The 23,851-nt window shown below is 41.3% G+C and overlaps 1 protein-coding gene across 10 annotated transcripts in view; it reads right to left on the bottom strand.

Moving 5' to 3' along the window:
• The window catches only part of KIF6 (kinesin family member 6), a 332,020-nt gene that overhangs the window by 197,557 nt on the left and 110,612 nt on the right, over positions 1–23,851 (bottom strand). For all 10 annotated transcript variants that reach the window (XM_061624903.1, XM_061624906.1, XM_061624910.1 and 7 more), the window contains 2 exons: positions 18,485–18,571; positions 12,112–12,215 (listed from right to left, as the gene is read on the bottom strand). In XM_061624903.1, the coding sequence (XP_061480887.1) occupies positions 12,112–12,215; positions 18,485–18,571 (191 nt within the window). The remainder of the gene's footprint in view (positions 1–12,111; positions 12,216–18,484; positions 18,572–23,851) is intronic.

Below are 23,851 nucleotides of genomic sequence, written 5' to 3' on the forward strand. Positions count from 1 at the left end.
ATGCAAAATGACCCTTTACAGCAGCATTAATTAGCAATAACACAAAAAGCTTAACGTTGCTGAGTAAAGTGATAATACAGTTAAGAGATTAAACTTATGCAAAATGAACACATTGACCCTGCACAGCACCACTGACTGATGGTGATAATAAACTCATCGCACAGTGGGGAGGAAAGCCTGGCTGGGAGTCCAGAGTCTGTGAGTTCAAATCTCCGCTCGTGTCTCCTGGGTGTCAAGGGCCAGCTAAAGATCACCTCCACAGTGAGCTGCCCGGGTTATGTGCCCTGCCACCTGTGCAGCCGTGGGCAAACTGCATAGTCCAAAGGAGCCCAGCCCAGCTGGCAGTTGCAGACAAGGAAGGGGCTGGCTTGTGCAGCTGTGGCAAGCTGAGTAGGCCCTAGCCAGCTCGGGAGGACTAGCCTCAGAGGGAGGCAATGGTAGCCCTCCTCTGAATACCGCTTACCATGAACACCCTATTCATAGGGTCACCATAAGTCAGGATCGACTTGAAGGCGGTCCATATCCATTTTCAACATTCTAGTAGTACTACTGGAAGCAATGCAGCACAACAGACTAATGGAGATTAGTATTAGAAGAGGGGACTGACAGATGTGTCCAAAAATTACAACTCAGTTAATTGATCGCACTGAGAAAAATGGTGTATTAATTTCAGCAAGTTGTATTTCTAAGTCACATTTTCATTAAAATACATTCCTGAGTGGGCTCTGAACTTTAAAAATTATACACATGCTAATCATTATGTGGTATAAATAGTTTTTAAACAAAGGCTAAAGGATGCTTTTAAGCCACATGACATGATAGCATAATGCCTCAAGAAATGAAACTTGGAAAAGTTACTTTTTTGAACTACAACTCCCATCAGCCCAATCCAGTGGCCATGCTTGGCTGGGGCTGATGGGAGTTGTAGTTCAAAAAAGTAACTTTTCCAAGCTCTGCCCTTATGTATAATTAATATAATCTCTTTTCTTGTCATTAGTTTTAATGACTTTCAGTCAACTATCTCTAAACCACTTTTCACGGAAGTGAGGAATAACTACTACTACTACTACTACTACTACTACTACTACTACTACTACTAATAATAATAATAATGTATTGCTACATTTTATTTTAGTAATATACTCTTAAAGATTGGAAGGTATACATGTGTCAATCTCAGCCATGATGCTGGACATCCTATTTTCAATGCACAGCCAACAGATCCTCAACTTTTTTTTCTGAACATGTCTAAGAAAAAGGTTCTTATTGGTAGTAGTTCCCCACTTACAAAGTTCCCTCCTTGGTGAGATGCACCTGCCCCCCTCATTATTAACATTTAGGAACAATTTTAAAACATTTCTGTTCACACAGGCTTTTGATGGCTGAAATATATTGTTCCAGGCAATCTTGAAATTATTTAGCTGTGAGGATATTTGAAATTTTTTTTACTGTTTTGTTGTTTGCTGCCCAAGGCTCATTTAGAAGGAAGGGCAGGATAAAAATCTAACAATAATAATAATATGTAATGCCTATAGTGTTTAACTACTGGCTGCAGCAACACTGAAAAGTGGATTTCATCATTCTTTTTGTGTACTTTTGTAATTGTGATTAAAATCTCACTAGGTGACCTGAGGCCAGTCATTCTCACTTGGCCTAACCCTATCTCTTTTGACACTTGAGATATGTATTTTTAGAACCCACCCTATTTTGTGATTGTAAGTTGTTTTTAAATTATTTTTAATGTTGTATTTTTAAAAATTGTTGTAACCCGCCTTGGGGCGTTTGGGTGAAGAATGGGTAATGATATCTTGTGGTGGTGGTGTAAGGATAAAATATGGTAGGGGGCGAATCATGTAAGTTGTCTTGAGCTCCTGAGAGGAAAGGCAATGTATAAATATAATAAACAAATAAAACAAAGTTGATGTTTAAATCAGCCTGTTATGAACCCTCCTAATCCTATTTTCAGGTTCCATCTAACCTACTTGGTATAGAGCCCAAAGCTTGTAGAAGATACATTAACTTATGGATTCGTAACACTATTTATATTCTGTTTGACAAAACAAAAGTAGTAAGGTAAAGATATTAATAAACTAAAACGCTAAGCCAGCACTTCTAATCTGTGCCTTAAAGAGTTCCAACTGGCATAGATTCTGGAAACGTGGGTGCTATGGAACACAGCAGTTTTGATTTGAAATCCTGACTTTCTGGACAAACTCGCTAGTGAGCTCATCTGGCGGAAGAACTTACACCAACATTGTCCAAACAAAAAAGGCCTCTCCCTTTACTTCTGGCATGCTCCTCATAAAATGTAAAAAGGAAAAATATTCCATTTCAATCCAGTGTTAAAAACCCTGTAATACAGAAGCCTCTAAGTATATAGCAGTATCTCCTTTAGACAGGATGCATGTTGCTATTTCTCAAATGTGCACAGTTGCTGGCAGCTATTACGAAACAAGGAACACTAGTTTAAATGAACATTTATAGATCAGCTTCATATTAAGAAAGGAGTCTGACAATGGCATCCAAAGGCAGTAATTCAAAATCCTGGAATTGTTTTATAAAGTACTTACATGGTCAATACATTTTTTAAAAGTAAAAACCTTTTAAAAATAAATAACAATCTTTAGGGAGTTACACAAAATATATACCCAAGGCTGTAATCCTATATATACTTACTTTAAAGTCCCACTGAAAAGTGGAAGTTATTCTGTAGGAAATATGCATAGGACTGAGCTGCACTCAGGACCGGCTCCAGATTTCTGGGGGCCCTGTGGCACAGGTTAGAGTGGGGCCCTTGGCCCCGTCCTTTCCTCTTCAAACTACACTCCTTCCTTTTGGCTCTACCACTTTCAACTAAAACACATTTTGATCAACAGTGCAACCCCCAATTGTAAAAAAAAAAATGCAAACGTTAGTATCTTCATAACTTTTTTGTCAACAGGTAACTTAGAGGTAATTCAGTCCCGTACATACTTACCTGGGAGTAAGTCCCATTGAACTCATTGGGGCTTATTTCTGAGCAGATGCAGATGCATGATTGAACTGTCAGAGGCAGAACTTAACAGATATAACTTAAGTAAACAGAAAATGTACATATCAAAAGTTATGTAGTCTTACTTCTTGCACAGTTTATAATTAAACTATGGAATTCCCTCCCACAAGAGGCAGTGATGGGCACCAACTTGGATGGCTTTAAAAGAGGATTAAACAAACTCATGAAGGATAAAGCTATCAGTGGCTACTAGCCACAATAGCTATGTTCTACCTCCACTGTCTGAGACAGTATGCTTCTGAATATCAGTTGCTCAGAATCACAAGTGGGGAGAGTGCTGTTGCGCTCAGGTCTTTCTTGTGGGCTTCCCAGGAGCATCTGGTTACCACTGTGAGAACAGGGTGCTGGACTAGATGGGCCACTGGCCTGATCTAGTAGGCTCTTCTTATGTTCTTGTATGTTTTGCAACAAAGAAGAAAATTTACTTGTGAGGCTTTAAAAACCAGGGATAGCCAACATGGGACCCTCCAGATGTTGTTGGACTACAATTTCCATCATCCCTGATAATTGGTTATGCTGTCTGAGATTGATGGGAGTTGTAGTCCAACAACATCTGGATGGCACCATGTTGACTACCCCTGTTATAGACTACACAATTAGATTTAACACAACTCCCTACCCACCTACATTGGTTTCAAACATATTGTTGCCCAAGCAGTGAGATTTCCACAGGTCCCTGCGCTCGCCCCGGGTTTGGTTTCCTTGGGAAGAAGGTCAGCGGAGACTGTGGTGTCTTTATGAAATATGGTTTATTTATTTACACACATTCCAACCTGAGCTTAGGATGGAGGGATTCAAGGCATCAGCAGTCCAATATCCAGCTTTTCCATCAGGGTTACAGGAAGCATCTTAAAGCCATGGTGCAGAGAGCTAGTCTCCCTGCCTGCCTCCAGTTCCCAGCCTTTCTCAGACACAACTCAAAACACAAGCCTCTCCTTGGCCCCAGAAGGAGGGGGGAACGCTCTCTCGAAGAGTTTCAATGACAAAAGGGTCTCTCTGGCCCATTCACCAGTTGATGGGCACCTGATAGACCCATTACCCCACCTGGGCACTCTATTAGATTAACAAAAGAAACTCATCTGACCAGCAGAGCGGGTTTCTCACCCCCCAGCCGCAGAGGCTGGAAGGGGACTCATAGGAATAATCCATCTCAACCCCCCAAACTCACAACACTATCAAGAAAAGTGTCTCTCTTAATTTCTGTGTCTGATAGCATGTTCCTTTCAGAGGGAGAAATTAATCTGCAATCCTAGACGTTTACTCATTTAACTCAATGGTTAATTCTGAGCAGACATGTGTTGGGTTGAAATTTGAATTGGCTTAAACACTATAGTTTTGCTTTACACCTTGTCCATATATTAACACAAACAGTGTTAAGATCAAATCCAAGATGACCCATGGATGACTTTTGATATAAAACAACGGTTTATTTCCTGGTGACCTGACCCCTTTTCAACCTTCCAGTGGCTCGCATAATAAAAGCCGGTTTAAGCTGGAAACCTCCCCTCCTCCTGTATTTCTGTATCACATTCAAGCTTATTGCCTCGCTCATAGTTGCAAGCATAACATGAAAAGAAATGTTAAAGTTTCCCTATTGCCCTATAAACCTTGACATGTAAAACCCTTTGTAATGCAAGACTAGCAATATTAATTCTGTCGCCACTGAAGGGGGCGCCCGGTTGCAGCTGGGGCCCCTTCACTGTATCTCTCTTTGTTTCTAGTCGCAGAGCGCTTATCTCAAGGACATGCGAAATATGCAGACCCATAGTCTGAAAGATATTCTGATGTTTCTACTTATGTTCTTCCTCTGTACCCCTTCACCTCCTTTTACATATCTTTAGGTTATAGTGTCAATCAAATGTTTCTTTTGTTTATGACGCTGCTCCCCAACATTGTAACCTTCGGGGAAAGGCTATATATTCTCTGCCCTATCAATAAACGGGGTTCCCATTCTGAACGGCCCTTGGCTTGTAAGTATCGGGTTCCCCTTTGCAAAGGAATTGTGTTTGACTTGAATGATCTCTGATAGTGGGTTAATTGCACTCAACTCCGCACCCTTCCCGGGTGGATGTGAGCTGGGGTAGACAGTGACGGCTCGCGTGTTGGGTTTGGACCTAACACATGTATAGGACTGGACTCCACCACAATTTCAGGAGCTGCACTTTATTAATGCTCTACCAACGACAACAACCAACTGCTGCTTATGTACATGTATTGCCTCAGCCTCAGCTGCCTCACAGGGTTGCAGCAAAGATAAAAGAGGGAGGGAAGGGTAATGTACACTACATTCACAAATCAAAAGTAAATCTGGGGGGGCACACACAAGTAATAGCTGTCTGACAGACAAAACGTTAACTGGTGAAACTCTCCCCATTCTAGAAAAGGCTTGCTCTCCTGCAATGCCAACCTTAAACCATGCAAAGAACTCAAGTTAAAAGAAAAATAACCATCACAGAATTTGGACAATTTGAAAATATATTTTAGTATTTTTAAAAAAGAATGTCTATAACTGTATAAAATATAACAGGCAAAAAGAAGTGATGAGACCCTAGACATAAACACACACACAAAGCCTTGACATAAAGCAACAAAAATACTCTTGAGAATGAGCATGTTCACATTTTAATTTTTTACTCATTGTTTTTGCTCATTGACTGCCTTTTACAGTCACTATCTCTCAATCTAAACCTACTTCACATCGCTGTTGTGAAGATACAGAAGGCAGAATTAAAATGGCTGCAAAAGGAGACTACGGCTGCAATCCAATACACACTTACCTGGAAGTAAGTCCCATTGAACCCAATGAAGCTTACTTCTGAGTAGAAATGTACTGGATTGCAGCCTTAGTCTTTGTATTATAGACATCAAAATTTACTTGTCTTAACCAGTGTGATGCATCTTTCTACTATAAAGGGCCATATTTTTCTCCATCCTTGCAAATTAGTACAGTTTCAAGGTTTCTTCCAGTCCTCATCTGGGCTAGTAAGTGCAACCCTATACGAAATTTGATTTACCTGGGAGTAAGCACCATTAAACAAAGAGACTTACTTCTGAGTAGACATGTACCTATTGTATTGTAATTGAACTATACAATGAGTTTTAACAAGTACCTAGACTTGAGCCTGTTTGCAATTCTTGGCATTTGCCATGGGGTGGGGGATTCTTTAACATTCACCCATACACTGTGCAGTGCTATTTGCACAAAATAACTTCCAGGGAGTAACTGCCTCAGACAAAGACACATCCTGGTTGTTGCAAAGGAAGGAAGGGCAAGTAAGCAAACTGGAAGGGGCTGCTCTGTAGGACCCAGACTGCTTGCTGCTACAACATCTGCCTGCTTGCATGGTGTGCGCCTGCCCACTGCTCGGCAGGACCTGTATTTCCCCCCTCTTGTAAATCATTGCTTTTAATTGTCTGAAGCTTGTTCTACTGGAGGGCCCCCTCCTGGCAGGCAGAATGCAGCCTGGGGAGAGGCGGAAGTTTCATGGAGAGCTCATTCTTCCTGGCAGCAACTGGAGCTTTTTGCTCTGCTCCTTGCTCACTCAGCAGCCTTGCTGCTTCTGGGTGGTTAGAGAGGAGTGGAAGTGGCAGTGTTGGGCATGAGGCGCTGTGGACTCCCTGCAGTCCTGGGCCCTCAGCCAGTGCCCCACATGGCCACCCGCTAGCACCAAGCCTGGCTACACAACTCCAATACTAAACACACTTAGGAATATATCTCACATGGGATGCACATAACATAATTAATCAAAGCAGAAACTGAAGTTAAGATTTTACAGAGGTTGCAACTTTATTTACGACAGCTTATTTACGTTTTGTAAGCAGATCCATTCTCTAAAAACAATCAGAACATTTGGTTTTCATTCCATTGCAAATGTCATGAAAGACAATATAAACAGTTGGGGTTAGCTGAATGGATGTCTAGGTATTTTATCCAGGTTTATGAGCAGGACAAGGGAGAGGGGAGGTGTCCCCATCACTATTTTGACACAATTCCTTTGTGTTCACTTGTTGCTTTGAAGTATTGTTCCCCAGTATTCCAGTATAATTATACAGTAACACTCTTTATGGTCCAATTTTGTTCTGGTGTTCCTAGAATTTGTGTGTCACACAGAAACACAACACTTTGAAGCCAGAATTTTATTATTGTATGCTGCTGGACATCATTTATTAAAATTTAACGAACTTATAGCCCACTTCATAGCACAAGACACTGAAGCAGTGTACAAGTAACAATCTGCTGGTCTAACGTGTTGTCAATGTCTTCCAGGATAAATTATATATTAAATAGACTATTCTAATTAACTAAAGGAAGATTTATTTTCTTTCTAAGAAATTTTGACCTAAGAGAATTGAAAATATGCTGGATTTTTCTTCCACCATTAATACTACACTGAGAAATAAGTACTGACAAATTAAAAAATAGTTAAAATACTGGCAAGTTAAAAAATACAAAGTATTTAAAAAATAAAAATAGAAGATTTTTCTAAATGTGAATTTTACAAAACGTATTTGTACTCCACAGCTGATTATAGTTCTGCTGGGGAACAACAGAGGGAGAGAGAGCTATTGTTCCTGAGTCCTGCTTGTGGGCTTCACAGAGACAGCAAGTTAGCTACTGTGTGGAACAGGATGCTACACTATACAGCCCTTTGTTCTAATTCATCAGAACACTTTTTAATGTTCTTAAGAAAATGTGAATAGTTTCAATTTTACCAATATATGACACTTTGCATCGCACTCTTCCTTCAAGGAGATCAGAATGATGAAATGGAAATGGACTGCCTTCAAGTCGATCCCGACTTATGGCGACCCTATGAATAGGGTTTTCATGGTAAGCGGTATTCAGAGGGGGTTTACCTTTGCCTTCCTCTGAGGATGAGAGGCAGTGACTGGACCAAGGTCACCCAGTGAGCTTCATGGCTGTGTGGGGATTCGAACCCTGGTCTCCCAGGTCATAGTCCAACACCTTAACCACTACACCACACTGGTGGACACACCATACATTAGATTTCTCCAGTCTTGTGAAATAGGTTAGGCTGTGATAGTGGTTAGCTTCACTTAAGGCTACCTAGCAAGTTTCACTGCTGACAAGGAATTGAATTCAGACCTCCTCCTCCTCAGACTCTCTATTCAAAACATTATCGGACCACTGATTATTCGTTTATTTATTTGTTGTTTCTCTGGAAGCAATTATTGCTAGGACCACTTAATACATTGTGGTTTTAGATATGTGCGTCTCATGTTTTGTGTGTATACCTGAAGTGTGAATCCAACAATATTTGCACACACAGGTACACTGATCAGGAAATCATAATTAACTGAGTGTACACGCATGGGATGGTATCCAATGCTAATCCAACTCAGAGTAGGCCCACATGTTAATAAACTTGATTAACTTAGGAACATTCATTTCAATAGGTTTATTCGGAGCAGGACTTAGTTGAATAAACCCATGGATTCATTTCTGTGTGAGATGTGAAGTGCCCCAGGTATGCTTAATAAATAGCAGCAATGCTATCATTCTGCATACAATATGTCAGTTCTACATTATGTAATAAGCCTTTCCCTATCCTATAAAATTAGTTTAATTTAGATTTGTATGTAGTCATCTGAATTAATTTAACACAAAAAATCTAAAATCTGTCATATACTACTAAACCATCATTTTGCTGTCACCACTTGTAGGCAGGTACTTGAATGAATCACACTCTTAACTATGTGAGATCCAGATAATTGCTTCTGATTTGCTTCTCCTATCTGCTAGATTTGTTCCCATTTCTATCGGCTGCCTTCCACAGAGGCTACCTGACCTCGACTCCTGCCTCACTCTTGCTGGTTTTCCACATCAGCTTTTGCTTCCTGATTCAGCACTAAATTCCCCAGCAACAGCCTCAGCTTGGCTCCTTGACCTGTTGACAGTTCACACATGTCAGCTCCTAACAAGATCCTGATCTCCTAGATCATGTTACAAGTATATTTAAGTCTATGTATGAGACAAAATGTGATGCAGTTGCAATTTAGGCAAATGAAATTTGGATTTGAGTGAATAACGCCAGTGTATGCAACACAGAGGAAATAATTCTGCTGCTTTGTTTACCATAGTTTGTGTCTGTTAGCAAACCGTGCCCAGCTTAGATCACCACACATTAAACAAAATAACAATAAATTATAATAATTTAGAGAAGACCAAGTATAATGAAATGGCACAGAAAGCATAAACTAACAACGGGGAAAAGATAAGGGCCTTTTTCATACATCATATTTAGATTGCCTTTGAGCCTCTCTACTCAGTTTATGATAACATCTGTTGCTATTATCATCAGAGCAGAGCCCCTGCCTGTCAATACCAACAATAGTGAATCAGATGAACCAATTGTGTCTTAAACCAAAAGACAGCTTCCTATGTCACCAGGAGAAGGCAAGGAGGCATTTGTAATGCAGACAAGCATTTTGACCAATGTGGGTTTTAAATTCACATGACAAACTAAACTGAAGAGTTCCTTTATGCCTCCTGTATGAAATATCCCAAGGGTACAATGATCACAGTTAAAAATAACTAAAAGGTTAAATAAAAGGTAAGAAGTATCAGGAACTCTTTCCTAACTACTGGTCAATGGAAGAAGTTGTCCCAAAAATTATGAAATCTTATTTCCTGGAGGTTTTTAGAAAATACTATATATCATCTCTCAGGTATAATGCAAAACCAGGGAATCCTGTTATTCCTGGTGGCAGAATAGGATAACCAATGATCTCTTCCAACTATCCCAACTTCCTGGTTCACTATTTGAGCAGATCTTGACTTGTATCAAACATCTGATCCAGATCCCTGATTTCCAGGTTGTGTTAAAACAGGAATGAGGAATGTATGGGCCTCCAGATGTTGACTCTAACTACTGTTAGCACCAGCCAGTATGGTAGATCTAAAGTACACTCTTTAAAACCACAAGTTAATTCTTCAGCACTTCTACAGATAAAATAAGTTAGCAATAACTAGGTACATACAGTATATTAATACATCCCCTTATTTCATAAGCTTTATAAACTCTGTGTGCTCTGCTACAATAGAAAAGACTGGAAAGATGAATGAGTAGCTCTTCCTGTTCAGTCAAAATATAGTAGCTTGGGGTTCATTTTTTTATACTCTCTGTGTAGTCTCATATTTGGGAAATTAATTACCTACCATACCTGGCGAAGGCCCTCTTCCTACAGCTGTATGTACTGTTGTTTAAAGTCAGTGTAGCTTTCATTGGCCCTGTGCAGACATAATGCTCTGAATTTCTTAACCATGGTTTAGCAGTTAGGAGTAGGTTGTAGGACCACACACAAAGACAATACGTCAACTTTTGGCATTTCTGCAGAGGTATCTGGAATCAGATATATGAGGTTTTAGAAACTGTTAACTCCAGCAATCTGGGTGAGGCTGGGCTTCCATTATGACTTCTGAGCTGGAGTCCTCAGAGTATAAAGAAGGCAATGTGGCCGCTTCAGGCTGGAGAGGCACTGGCATCATGGGCTTCTCTGGTCCTGGGACTTTTGAGGAATCAGAACTATCACAGGCTGGTCCTGAGGGTAAAACCTCCTCCCAATCTGAGATGCCCTCTGAATCCCTGGCATCTTCCCCCAAGGATGGAGAGTCAGAGCCTTGGATCATGACATCAGCCATTGCGTGAGTCTCTGGGCAAGTTAAGATGGCAGGTGGTTGTGGGTCTCATCAGAGCTATACTTTGCAGTGTGCTCAACTGTCCTTTAAGCAAAGCGTTGCTTTTTAAAGGGGGGGTCAGGAGATCCAGGCCTAAGCACAAAACACACAGGGTTTGGGCCCCTTCACTACTTCTTAATAACAGACTTGCTAAAATTCTGAATGAGCAGGTGGGACTGCTATGGTAGAGCTGTGGTGTTCCTGATGTCTTTGGACTACAACTTCTACCATCTCTGACCATCAGCCATGGAGGCTGGGCTGATAGGAACTGAAATCATCTAGAGAACCACAGGTTAGCCATCCTTGTTGCAGAGGGATACTTATGATTGGGGGAGTGATGGCCAAGCTGTAGCCTACATATTATTTGAGACTTACAGAATTTATTCCCTCATGAGGACTAAGTCAGCTGTTCATGAAAAAAAAATTGCAGCCTGCTATCATGGAAATGCATGCTTAAGTCTACAAATCCATATGTTTCACAAATGCTGCCAAGAATATTCTGCTTATACAAAGTTGAGCCACAATAGTAAACATCTGGGCATGGCATCACGTATAAGTTCAAGCTTATTTTGGCCCACAAGAAATTATTTCTGTAACACTTCACAACACAAAGAACATTTCTTGAATGCTTTTTGAGATGTGAACTATTACAATTGAAAATTTCTCCTTAACTAATATAATACTTTTGTTCCCAACAGGAATCTCAGCCTTCCCCCAGAAGAACTGCAGGAATTCAGACCAGCAAGAAGGGTATTACCATTACCTACCTCTCTCCTCACAGAGAGATACAGCTTACCACCCTGCAAGAACATCCCCAACCAGCGCTGTTGCTCCAACCCCACTCATCCTCTCTGCTTGCTCCTCTTCCCATCAGTCCCTTATAGCCAATAGAAGTGCATGCCAGACATCCGCTAGTTCTCATTCTTCCCCTGCCAACCACATCTCAAGCCTGTGACTACCTGGAATTTCAGGTGCATTATCAGACAATAGAGTCTCCAGTGTCAAGAAGACCCTCAGGCAAGTTTCCCATAATGAGCTCCTACTGGAAGGAAGGGTGGGATATTAATTAATTAATTAATTATGATAATAATAAGTACGACAACATTCCCAGTCTTCACATTCCCTTAACTGCATTCCATTACAAGCAATCACTCTAATCTGACCCTTACTGTAGTTTGCCATTGTTTCACAGGAGCTAAATATTGATATCCCAGTCTCAAATATATTATATGAAAGTAAGTTCTACTGAAATCAATGGATGTTAAAATGAGCATGCTAGGAACTGAACTGATTCTTATTATGTCACAGAACAAACATTTCAAAGGAAGAGAAGAGAAAGCAAACAAGGCCAAAACATTACTGTTGTAGCTCTTCCTGTGTGAGCTCTTCCGGTCTTTGTTCTCCAGTCACCATGGCCAGCTCATTTTTTAGCTCTTGAATTTCTTTCTTTAATCGCACTATTATCTGCAACAATAAAACAGGTGTCACTTATCGCCTGATAGCAAAGTCATGATTTAGAACTTTGTTGGGGTTCCTCTCTGGCCTTGTACAACTTCTCATGTTTATATTTTGTCAAACATCCACAGACTTTTTTTCTTCAACAGGAATAGAAAGTAGTATGAGTTAAATAAATTGCATGCTTTGGAAGTCAAATAAGAAGCATGATTCTGGGGAGAAAGAAGCCGCTAGTCAGAAATTAAAAAGCTTGAGTTAAGGCTTGGGTTAAGTCAACATGAGCAAAGCTTTTATTCTGAATCTCCATGGATATAAAGTTGATATAAATATGAACTACTATGTCTAGTCAGTGCAAGGCTTTCCACTTGTACAACAAGACTTCTGCCCTCTCCAAGTCTGCTCCAAAGGGTTGGAGGAACCATAGAACAGATTTAGAAGGTGCATGGAGGGAGGAGAGGAGAACATTCCACTGCGCTGACAGAATGAGAGACTTAGCACTACACTGAATATACAACATCATGTCTGGATAAGAAACCTCATGAGCTGATATAGGAACTAAACTGAGAAAGGCCATGCAGAGTTGGCAGAATGTGAAAGTGTGATGTGTGTGTGGGAAAGGTCAAGAGATTAGTGTGTAGAGATATTCAAACTGAATGGTCAACAGTATTAGAAAAGTAGATCATGGCTTCGTTCCATCTTTTGGGGAGACTTTATCTTCTACCCAGACACTTACAAAGACATTTTATGCAAATATCTGTGTAGTAGCAGCTAAATACATGATGCAAGGTACCATGAGGCCTTCAACCAATTTTTGCAAGCACAGGGGATAGAAGATTCTAGCACTGGGGAACAAAGGGGGGTTATAAAAGGGGGAGGAAAAAAGCAGAATAAAAGCCAGCCCTGGAGCTGGCATAGCTACTTTCCCTCTCATTAAAACCAATGGGAGAGAAAAATTTTAAAGAACAAGGAAGTATGAGAGAGGGGAATTTTAAAAACCACACACAAACAAGCCTTCCACCCTGGCTAGCATGAAAACTGTTCTGGCCCACCCCACAATTTCCATAAAATTAGTCTGTAAGCTATACCTATATCCAGGTTTTTGAAATGTAGACAAATTTATGTAACCTTCCCCACACAGACCCCTTTAAACATGTAGTGAATCAAGGTGTTAGATGCATTATCTTTCAGTAGCAGGCTCATGTCAAAATGTTACATTAAGTACATCTTAGTTCTGTTAAACAGATTCAGGAAAGTACTTTAACACATTTAGGTTAGAACATTATCTTTAAGATTATGAAAACAAACCACTGTGTAAGGAAAACATTGTCAGTGGCAGATCCAATTTCTCCATGGCCATCAACAGTTTTATTAATGAGATGAAAACTGATTTGTTAAATCCAATTAATTTTTTTCTCAGAATGAATCTTATGTTTTTGGTACTTATCTAAACTAATTCTCACAAACTAATGAAACTTGCCCTAATGTAATATGCCCCCCCCAGGTATACTTTTTATGGCATGTTTCATGATGATTTATGCTCATGATACTATTGGGGTGGTCACACACAATGTAGCTTTCAATACTATTTGTGCCTGCAAAGGTTTTGGGAAAGTCACACAGCTTCATTTTCAGTCAGCGTATATCCTGTAACTTCCTGCTGAAATCCTGTAACTTTTTGATACCAGAGATATTCTGGTTTATTATTTGTTCCTCTTTTGATGTGATATAGCCCCTCTGAACAGAAATAATATGGTAGCATTGGGGAAGCATTACAGAACAAATCCACCACTGATACACTATTATTGTGTCAAAGACATGTTGCAGAATACACTCACAATAAAACACCAGACTGGAGGGGTCCGTAGAAACAAAGTGTTAACTGATTTAGGACTTTCAAGAAAAGGTATCTTTCAAAAATAGTCAGTGGAACTTCCAGTTTCCATGTATTTTACTTACACTGACTTCTACCAAGTATTGAATTTTACCCAATAGGCATTAAGATACTTTTTTTAAAAAAAACAAGCCAACGGGTAAGAGCATTCTAAATGACCTCCAGAGATCTACCTCCAGATGCTCTCACCATCAGAAATGAGGAGGATGGCAACTGGAGAGAAGGTATTTCCAGTTGCAGTACCCTAACTGTGGAATATTCACTCCACTAGAGCCTCATTTGTAATGTATATATTTGTCTTTTTGGTGCCAAAGGAAGACTGATTTATTTTCCTAGGCTTTTAATCTGTGATATATTTACTTTACTGTCATATTCTATTCTGTTGCTGTTGTGAACCAAACTGGGCATGGTCTACCATGGAAAACTAGCACGTAAATACACTGATGATGTTACACTGTTATTAATTATATATATATATCTTGTTGATTTATTGTTGTTTTTTGTTTAGATTTATGTTGTAAGCCACCCTGGGAATATTTTTAAACTGAAGATCAGAATGTAAATTGAATGATTATTTATTTAAACTAATCAAATAAGCCAATAAATGCTGCTAATAGACATTATTAAGGGTTAAGACACTAAAAGCAAGATACCTTGGGCTAGAAACAGTGACATGGTACTATTGTGCCTTTGTATGCAATTCATCAAGTTTTTATGCCCCAGGAAGAATGACCTCTATTGTCACAACACATATCAACCTCCTAAGAAGTAGCTAGAAATGACAAGGACAGGTGAGTTCTTATATTCCATGTTGGTGTTATAAATATTGTATAAACACTAAAGTTAACTTTCAGTATTTGACTTTGTTCTTAGACCTTTGTATTTCTGTATGAAAAGGGATCTTGGAGAGGAGTCAATTAGGTTCATCAATGTCTGTTCTTGCTACCCAAGTCCTACAGAATACAACTTCTCCCAGCTGAGTTTGGTATCAGAGTCCCTATTTGCATGTCACATTACACCATAGTTTAACACAAACAAGAGAGCTCCTTCCCTGCTTCTGCTGCGCTGCAGACAAAATGGACCGTTGATCTCACCTGAAAGATGGTTCTCCCAGGTATTATACCATCACGTGGGTTATAGCGCCATCTAGTGTCCGAAGGCAAGACTGCACAGGAGTCAAGACCAGGGCTGCTCCTTCCAGCCCCACCCCAGTTCATTCGTGATGAGGTCAAAGTGATACCTCTGAACAGCAGACATACACAGAACAGGTAGACCAGCACAGAAAAGGGCAACTGCCCAAAAGAAAGAGCAGCAACAGCCAAAACATATACAAAAAGGTTTTGACTCATTCACACATTATAAACGTATTGAAATTGTAACCTTACTACTAACAACGTGTATGAAAAAATCATACAGTGTAACACACCCAGGCAGCCTCTGTTAGGGAGGGCCATGACGGTATGATACCCGGGGAAACCACCTTTCAGGTAAGACCAATGGTCCATTTTCCCCAGGTAGCATGCTATCACATGGGATGTACCAAAGCAGCCCTAGTAAGGAGGGACTACCCGCTGCCTAAGCATGAGAAACAACCTGTTGCAGAACACGCCTCCAGAAAGAAGCATCAGCAGAGGCATAATGGTCTATCTTATAGTGTCTGATGAATGAGTATGGAGTAGACCATACCGCCACTCTACAAATCTCTGCAAGAGGTGCATTTGTTGCGAACACAGCTGTGGTAGCTGCAGATCTGGTAGAATTCGCTGTGATATTGTGAGGCACCGGAAGCTTATGTGACTCATAGGCCAGGGTAATGCAGGTGCACAACCAACAAGATAAAGTGGATTTTGCCACTTTCTTCCCTAGGTTCTCGGGTGAAAAGATACAAATAGGGATTCCGTTAGCCGTATGTCTTGGGTACTGTGAAGGTAAACCTTGAGGACTCAGCAGACGTTAAGAGAGTGCCAGGCTTTCTTGAGCAGGTGAACAGGATTAGGACAAAAGGAGCAGAGGAGGAATGCCATGGGAATTTCCAAGCACCATCCACCAGCACGGTGTTTGTTCATATTAAACTGCAGTTTAAAACAGACTATGGTTTAATGTGATGTGTGAGCCAGGCCAGAGTGTAATCCTGATGCAACACATGCACATTCAGACACAGAAAACTCAAGATTGTTGACCAGAATAAATCTGTCTGCACATACAACACCAATTGTGGCATGGCTGCACTGGCTACTGGTTAGCCTCTGGGCTCAATTCAAAGTGCTCGTTTTGACCTATAAAGCCTTATGTGGCTCAGACCTCAGTATCTCAAGAACCACCTCTCCCAATATGAACTGACCCAGATCCTGCGTACGTCATCAGCGGCCCTTCTTCGTGTTGCCCTCCATGGAAGGATTAGAGGGTGGCAACACAAGAACAGACCTTTTCAGTGGTGGCCCTCCCCACAGAGGCACACCTGGTGTCTTCTTTATCTATATTTTGCCACCAAGCAAAGACCTTCCTTTTCACTCAAGCCTTTGGCCTGTGATGTGTGCCATTTAATTATACCTTTTTGTTTGAGTTTTAACTTTTTATATTGTATGTTTTTAAATCTGTTGTAAGTTGCCTAGAGACTACTGGGTATGAGATGACTAATAAATGAAATAAATAAGATTTTATTTATTTTTATTTCAAAATATATATCACACACCTTTGATATTGCTATTCTCAGGGCAGCTAACAGGTCATTAAAAATGAAGACCTTATAAAAAATAAAAACACGTATCAATTAATAAAACAATGAAATAAGAGAAGAAGCAGAACATTACATAGCTATTCAGCCAGGGATTTAAAGAAAAACTAGAAAAATAAGAGTCTTTGCTGGTCATAGAAAAAACAGTAACACTGGGCAAGTCTATGTGGGGAAGGCATTCTAAAGGGAGATCACCACACCAAAAAGTCCCTCTTTGGTTGCCTCCTCCCTCGATTACAAGGTCCCAGAAAAAGACCACAAAAGACAATCTTAAAAAGGAAGTACCAGCACTTTTAATTGTGCTCAGAAACAGTCCAGCTGCAGTGAAGTTATCTGAGAACTGGAAAGAGATGTGTTTCTGTTGGGAAATTCTATTTAGCAAATGTATTTTGGATGAACTGCAGGAGATATCCCGATGTCACATCTAGTTTTGTTCTTATACTACTGGTTTGGGGATCCCACTGCAGATGTGCTGGCAGAAGGCCAGCTTTGCTGTCATTCTCTACATCTGAGGGTTTTGATAAGACAAAGGCTAACAGTGTTAGCCAAGGAAATACAGGGTTCCAACTTACAATTTTCTCCTATTTATGGAAATGACCCTCATCCTTCCCTCCAACCTCTCAATCTCTCAGGTGGAAGGATTGTAAAGTGCAGCTAACTGGAAACTTGGAAGAAGTTATTCAGCAAGTGAGGCTTAGGCTACAGCAAGAGAATTACCTGTATAATGAAGAGTGAAATGCTTGTTCTTTTCCTAATTCTTTTTCGAGTGTCCTTTTAGAGGGGTTAAGGTGTTGGACTACGATGGGAGACCAGGGTTCGAATCCCCACATAGCCATGAAGCTCACTGGGTGACCTTGGGCCAGTCACTGCCTCTCAGCCTCATGAAAACCCTGTTCATAGTTGATTCCAACTTATAAGGCAGTACATTTAAATTTATATAGGGGAGCTTTGTTAGGTAGGCAAATGTAGTAGGTGAAGGAACCCAAATACCTAGGTGTTCTCTTTCCCCATCTATAAACTGCAAGAGCATTCTAGCCAACCAACAAAAAGTTCACTTTTAACATGTGAAGGTAGTGAGTAGTAATACATGGACATTATTTGTTCCTGAAACAAGCTTTGACATAGTGAGTAGAGATGGGATAAAAGATCTGGAAGTTCTGTATATGTCCAAACACACATTAAAATTGTTGGCAAAATACTACTGAAACTTAAAACTAAGTGGATTCATCCATACAAATACACAGACAAACCAGTTTTACTACAGCAATACTTTGCAAAAGGCAAGAAGGCACCTGGAGGGGAGACTTCTTGGGAATACTATATGTATGCTTCCTAGAGTTTCATGAAAGAAAGGCAGGCAGAATATAATTTGAGATAACTGTGACCTCCAACTCATGCCCATGAGGATATGAAACTTTCAGTATGAAAATATCTGTTATGTTTTTATCTATTGTCTGTTCGCTATGCATTTGAACACCTCTTAATATATCATAACCGAATTCTGCTTGATAGCTCCTAAGATCAAGGAGAAGATTTTTCACTTTTAAAACTGCACTGACTTTAACCACTGATTTTTTTGTTTCTTCGAATTCCCAAGCAACACTGGGTACAAGGCTGCTAGTTAACTAGTTAATAAACATTGCAAGTTCTTACCAGTCTAGGGTCAATTTCTTCATTCAGAATGGCTTCATTCTTAATAAGGGCAACTCGCTGAGCAAATCTACAAGTCGATATCGATTCCTAAATGTGTAAAATATCTTCTTAACATGCAATCATGTGAACAAGTACGTGTGTTATAATTAATGAACTAAAGCAGTGATCTATAAAACAGTTTACAGACTTGATATAGTCCCTTCAGAATCAATGGCAACAGAATTGTACAGTAGCAGAAAAAGAAACACTTTTAAATTCTCTACATAGTCTACTAAATCTAAACTGAACTAGATTGGGCTAAATATGATTTTCCACCAAAACCAGCAGCCTCACATCCAGTTCCTCCGCTTCCCCCATAAAGTTTAGTTCCTGAAATGCATGATGTGGCAATATGGTAATTGCATCTCTGCTCCACACTGAGTGCTATAAGAGGGAGCAGAAAAACGGACATGTTCACATCATGTTGTGCATTCCAGCAGCTAAACATTAGAGAGAGAGAAAAGAGAGGATGAACTGAATGTGGGACTTCTGCTTTCAGTAACAAACCCCCATTTGATGGCATATCAATTCACTTGCAATCATGAAATGAAATAAGATTGTTACAAGCCTGAGAGGTTTATTTATTTTTCAAAGATACATTTTGGTGATCTGGCTGGGAACCAAGCTCAGAAGGAACAACAGAAAGGCATAGCTATAGCTTTGAGAAGCTCTTCATATTTATGAGGACCCATAAAGAATTAATAAATTTATGGCTGAAAACTACATGTGGAAATGACACAAATTGCAGCAGATAAACCAGTACAAAATGATTACATAAAATAATAATAATAAATTAATAACACAGAGCCTATGCATGCCTGTAGGGAGGGAGCCGCTGGTGGCCAGCCTTTGCAGGGGCAAGGCGCACGCCCGGGCCCGGCTGCAGCTCACTCCTCTGGCCGCGCAGGTGGAGGTGCTGCTGCAATTGTCCTGCTTGCCCTTGACTCCTCCTTGCAACGCGCTACATGCGGGCCGGCACACCCACGGTTGCTGGACAGAGTGGCCTTGTGGGCCGCGCCGCTTGGCGCACCCCTTGCTGAGTCACGGCGAGGCACCTCCGCTCCGCTCCTCCGCAACCCACTTATAGTGCGGGGGGGGCTGGTCCCATCACCCCCGCGGCCAGCGCCGACACTGGATGCGCCGAGGAGAACAAACGCCTCTCCTCCCCCCGCCCCGGGTGCTGGTGGTCTTGCTCACCTGTTCCAGGCGGTCTGTCAAAACTCGGCTGCAGCCCCCGAGGCGGAGGCTAGGAGCCAGAAGCTCGGATGCGGGTCCCTCGCCCTGGCGTGCAGGGTGCCTCCTTGGGGGAAGGGAATTGCCTTTCAAAGCAAGCAATTTTGCCTTAAATCAAGTCTGGAGCAACGGCTACCTGGTTCTGTCCTCAGTAATAAAATGCAACTAAGAATTTTGCTTCCAAACGGGGACAAATTGTGGGACTTTAACACAATCATCTTTTAAATTTGGGAGTGACTTGGAAGAATCCTGGCGGCGGTTCAGTAATCGCTTAAGATCTTGCAATATCAGACTTACCACGTGGGCATTGAAAAAATAGAAACTAATTGGCTTAATTGATACTACACGTGGTGTCATTTGGAATTCTTCACAATGTTTGACTCCTGGATAAAGGAAGTTTTGCCCGACACGGAGTCAAGGTATTGGTTTGCCTAGCCTACTCTGCCTATAAGTGGCTCTCCTGGGTTTCTGGCAGAGAAGGGCCTTCCCCAACCTGGGGCTCCCCCCATATGATATTGGGGCTGATGGGAGTTGTAGTCCAAACGTCTGAGAGGGAGCCCAGGTTGGGGAAGGCTGGCCTACTTATGAAGTGAGCATTTAACCAGAAATGCTGGGGACTGGAGTTAAAGCCCTGCAGCATGCATAGTGTGTGCTTCACCACTGAGCTGTAGCTGGTGTAACTAAAGAACAGTTCCGGCTCGCAACCAAGGTTGCCACGCTTTTCTCCGCAAATGGAACCTAACTTAGGAGACCAATTCTGTGATGTGCAAAATCAGTATATTGCTAGGGAAACCTGGCAGTTGGGGTGGGGTGGGGTGGGGGATGAAATTATGCATATTGGAGCAAAAAATCTGAATTTCACATATACGCTCATGGGGTCTGAACTGGCGGTGACCGACCAGGAGAGAGACCTCGGGGTTGTAGTGGACAGCACGATGAAAATGTCGACCCAGTGTGCGGCAGCTGTGAAAAAGGCAAATTCCATGCTAGCGATAATTAGGAAAGGTATTGAAAATAAAACAGCCGATATCATAATGCCGTTGTATAAATCTATGGTGCGGCCGCATTTGGAATACTGTGTACAGTTCTGGTCGCCTCATCTCAAAAAGGATATTATAGAGTTGGAAAAGGTTCAGAAAAGGGCAACCAGGATGATCAAGGGGATGGAGCGACTCCCTTACGAGGAAAGGTTGCAGCATTTGGGGCTTTTTAGTTTGGAGAAGAGGCGGGTCAGAGGAGACATGATAGAAGTGTATAAAATTATGCATGGCATTGAGAAAGTGGATAGAGAAAAGTTCTTCTCCCTCTCTCATAGTACTAGAACTCGTGGACATTCAAAGAAACTGAATGTTGGAAGATTCAGGACAGACAAAAGGAAGTACTTCTTTACTCAGCGCATAGTTAAACTATGGAATTTGCTCCCACAAGATGCAGTAATGGCCAGCTTGGATGGCTTTAAAAGAAGATTAGACAAATTCATGGAGGACAGGGCTATCAATGGCTACTAGCCGTGATGGCTGTGCTGTGCCACCCTAGTCAGAGGCAGCATGCTTCTGAAAACCAGTTGCCGGAAGCCTCAGGAGGGGAGAGTGTTCTTGCACTCGGGTCCTGCTTGCAGGCTTCACCCAGGCACCTGGTTGGCCACTGTGAGAACAGGATGCTGGACTAGATGGGCCACTGGCCTGATCCAGCAGGCTCTTCTTATGTTCTTATGTTCTCTTGATGTCTGGGAGGGTTGCACACAGAGCAGTGCACAGAAGGGGTTGAGGGGGATTTGGTGGGGCACTGAATTATCCAAAGAGTCATTTTGATAAACATTAATAGCCAAAAATTAAAAAATGACATTTTAATTTCATTTGGGGCACATGTCCCAAACTAAAGCTGCAGTTTCATGTATACTTCCTTGAGAATAAGTGCATTGACACCAACTACTTTAGATTCCAGCAGAAATTTATTGGGCCGATTTTTTTCTTTTTAATTTTTGATATAGCCCTGTACACACTACCAGAATAAACCCATACAGAAAGATAGACCAAATATATTTTATCAAGGGCCAAACTACACATTACATTAAATGTGTGTGTCTGACTGTTTGGTTTTTTAAATTTTGCTGTTGCAGGGGTTGGCTGATCAGGATTGGAACCATAGTGTGTGGGAACACATCACAATTTCAGCGAAGCCCGCCCAGCTGCTACTTTTTGCATCAATAGCAGATTGCAATAGCAGTCAGTGGGGCTGCACTGGCAGGTATTGCTCACCTGGCTTCCCAATGCCAACTGTCGTTGCTGCTTCCCAAGAGGAAGAGGGGGAGAGACGGGGAGCTCAGTGTGAGGTGAGGAACACAGGCACAGAGACAAAGTGAGTCTGATGCTCCTGCTGCTGTGTCTGCATCAAGCTCCCCATGCTTTTCCTTTCCCCCTCTTGGTAACTGGTAGCAAGGCACTGGAAAGTCAGCTGAGTAACACTGGTGCGCCAGCCCTTGCTGGCAGGTTCAGTACTGCAGCAAGTTTCCTCCCTGCCCAGCTAATATCAACAACAAAGACCAACAGACATGCTAACTGTGTAACTGGAGGTGGTGTTTAGGCTTAACTACATTTTATGTTATAGCAACTCTTCTTCAGGAGCCCTGATTAAACAAGAAGTCTTCCATATTGTCTCAGAGTCGCTTAAGTGCATCTTTGAGGTTCCCTCTCTTGTTTCTGCAGATTCCCTCCATCATTTTCTTCCTATCCTCCAACTCTAACCATGTTTCTTCCTTGCACTGCTAGCAACCTGCTCATAGATGAACTGTACCACCAACAGGACATACCAATAATATAACAGTGGCACCACAGTAACATGAACTCACTCCACCACTTTATTGTTCCTACCCCAGCAGCACAGCAGAATTTAGTAACAACCCTACCTCTACGTAGTGAACATGACTTGTAAATAGAACTATGCTGTGTATTTTGCCATAACAATTGTAAATAATCTGCATTCTGTTTATTTTCATGTACTGACTATAATTATTTTGATAACATTTATTAGATTTAAAACATCTGTGCAAAAACTTGCATTTCCTCCTGTGAGGTGTAGTGTAGGAGTTATAGAAGGGAAAATCCCTAGTTCAAATCTCACCCCTACAACAAACTCCCTGGAAATTTTTTGTCTTGCTCTGAGGTGAGGAAAGGCAAAGTTCAGGCCACAAGTCAAGCTGAGGAGGAAGAATTCAAGCAGGACACAAGGCAAGGCAGAGTTCAGGTGATGCTCTGAAGTTGTTCCAGCAAGGAACAAACTGAAACTGTGCCCTTATATAGTAACAGCAGGTGCAGCCTCATTGTTAGTCCTCATTGTACTGCAAGGTGTTGCTTTACTGAAAGGAACCCAGGCTTCTCCAGTAATCTCCTACTGTGACAGAGTAGGGAAGCCTCAGCTCTGGAACCTGAGTCTTTAACAACTATTCTCAATGTCTCCCCCATCAGCAATATGTGGATGGCTACACTTACAGCTTTCTTTTATGGAATATCCAGTATTTTGGACACTAAACAATACTATACAGCTGCTAAGCATTATGATTTTCCCATTATGCACAGGTCACCATCCTCCTGATGATAAAATACGGAAGGAAAGGCAATGGCAAGTAAGCTGACATCCTAAAAATGCTTAGCATTCCTCCCCCGGCCCCCTTGTTACTAAGCCATGGTTGGATTAGTGTGTCGTCTGAATCTAGGCTCATAATTTATTCTCCTCCAGACAAACCACTAGCTATAAAAACAACAACAAGGAATCCTTGATTACAGCTCATGGTTTGTCACCAGTGAGACATACCATGAGCTCAGGTTTAGACAACATGGTAAGTCAAACTACTGCTTAGATCACAGCAGCTCAGCAGCACCGTAAGAGGAGCAAAGCAGCCACTAAGACCTCTCTGGGACACTGCACACTCACACTAAGTCATAGTTTGCAAGCCAGCACTATGTAAGATTCATACTCTGGCAGTGTCATGTCACCACAAACTAGGGATTTAGGCTAAAATTCCATCAGTGTTATGCTTTGAAATATATTAGAATGAAATTAAGTTGATAAATTAAAAACATTAACTCTTGGACAGCA

This window comes from Rhineura floridana, chromosome 4 (genome assembly GCF_030035675.1).
Source record: "Rhineura floridana isolate rRhiFlo1 chromosome 4, rRhiFlo1.hap2, whole genome shotgun sequence".
Classification (NCBI taxonomy): domain Eukaryota; kingdom Metazoa; phylum Chordata; class Lepidosauria; order Squamata; family Rhineuridae; genus Rhineura; species Rhineura floridana.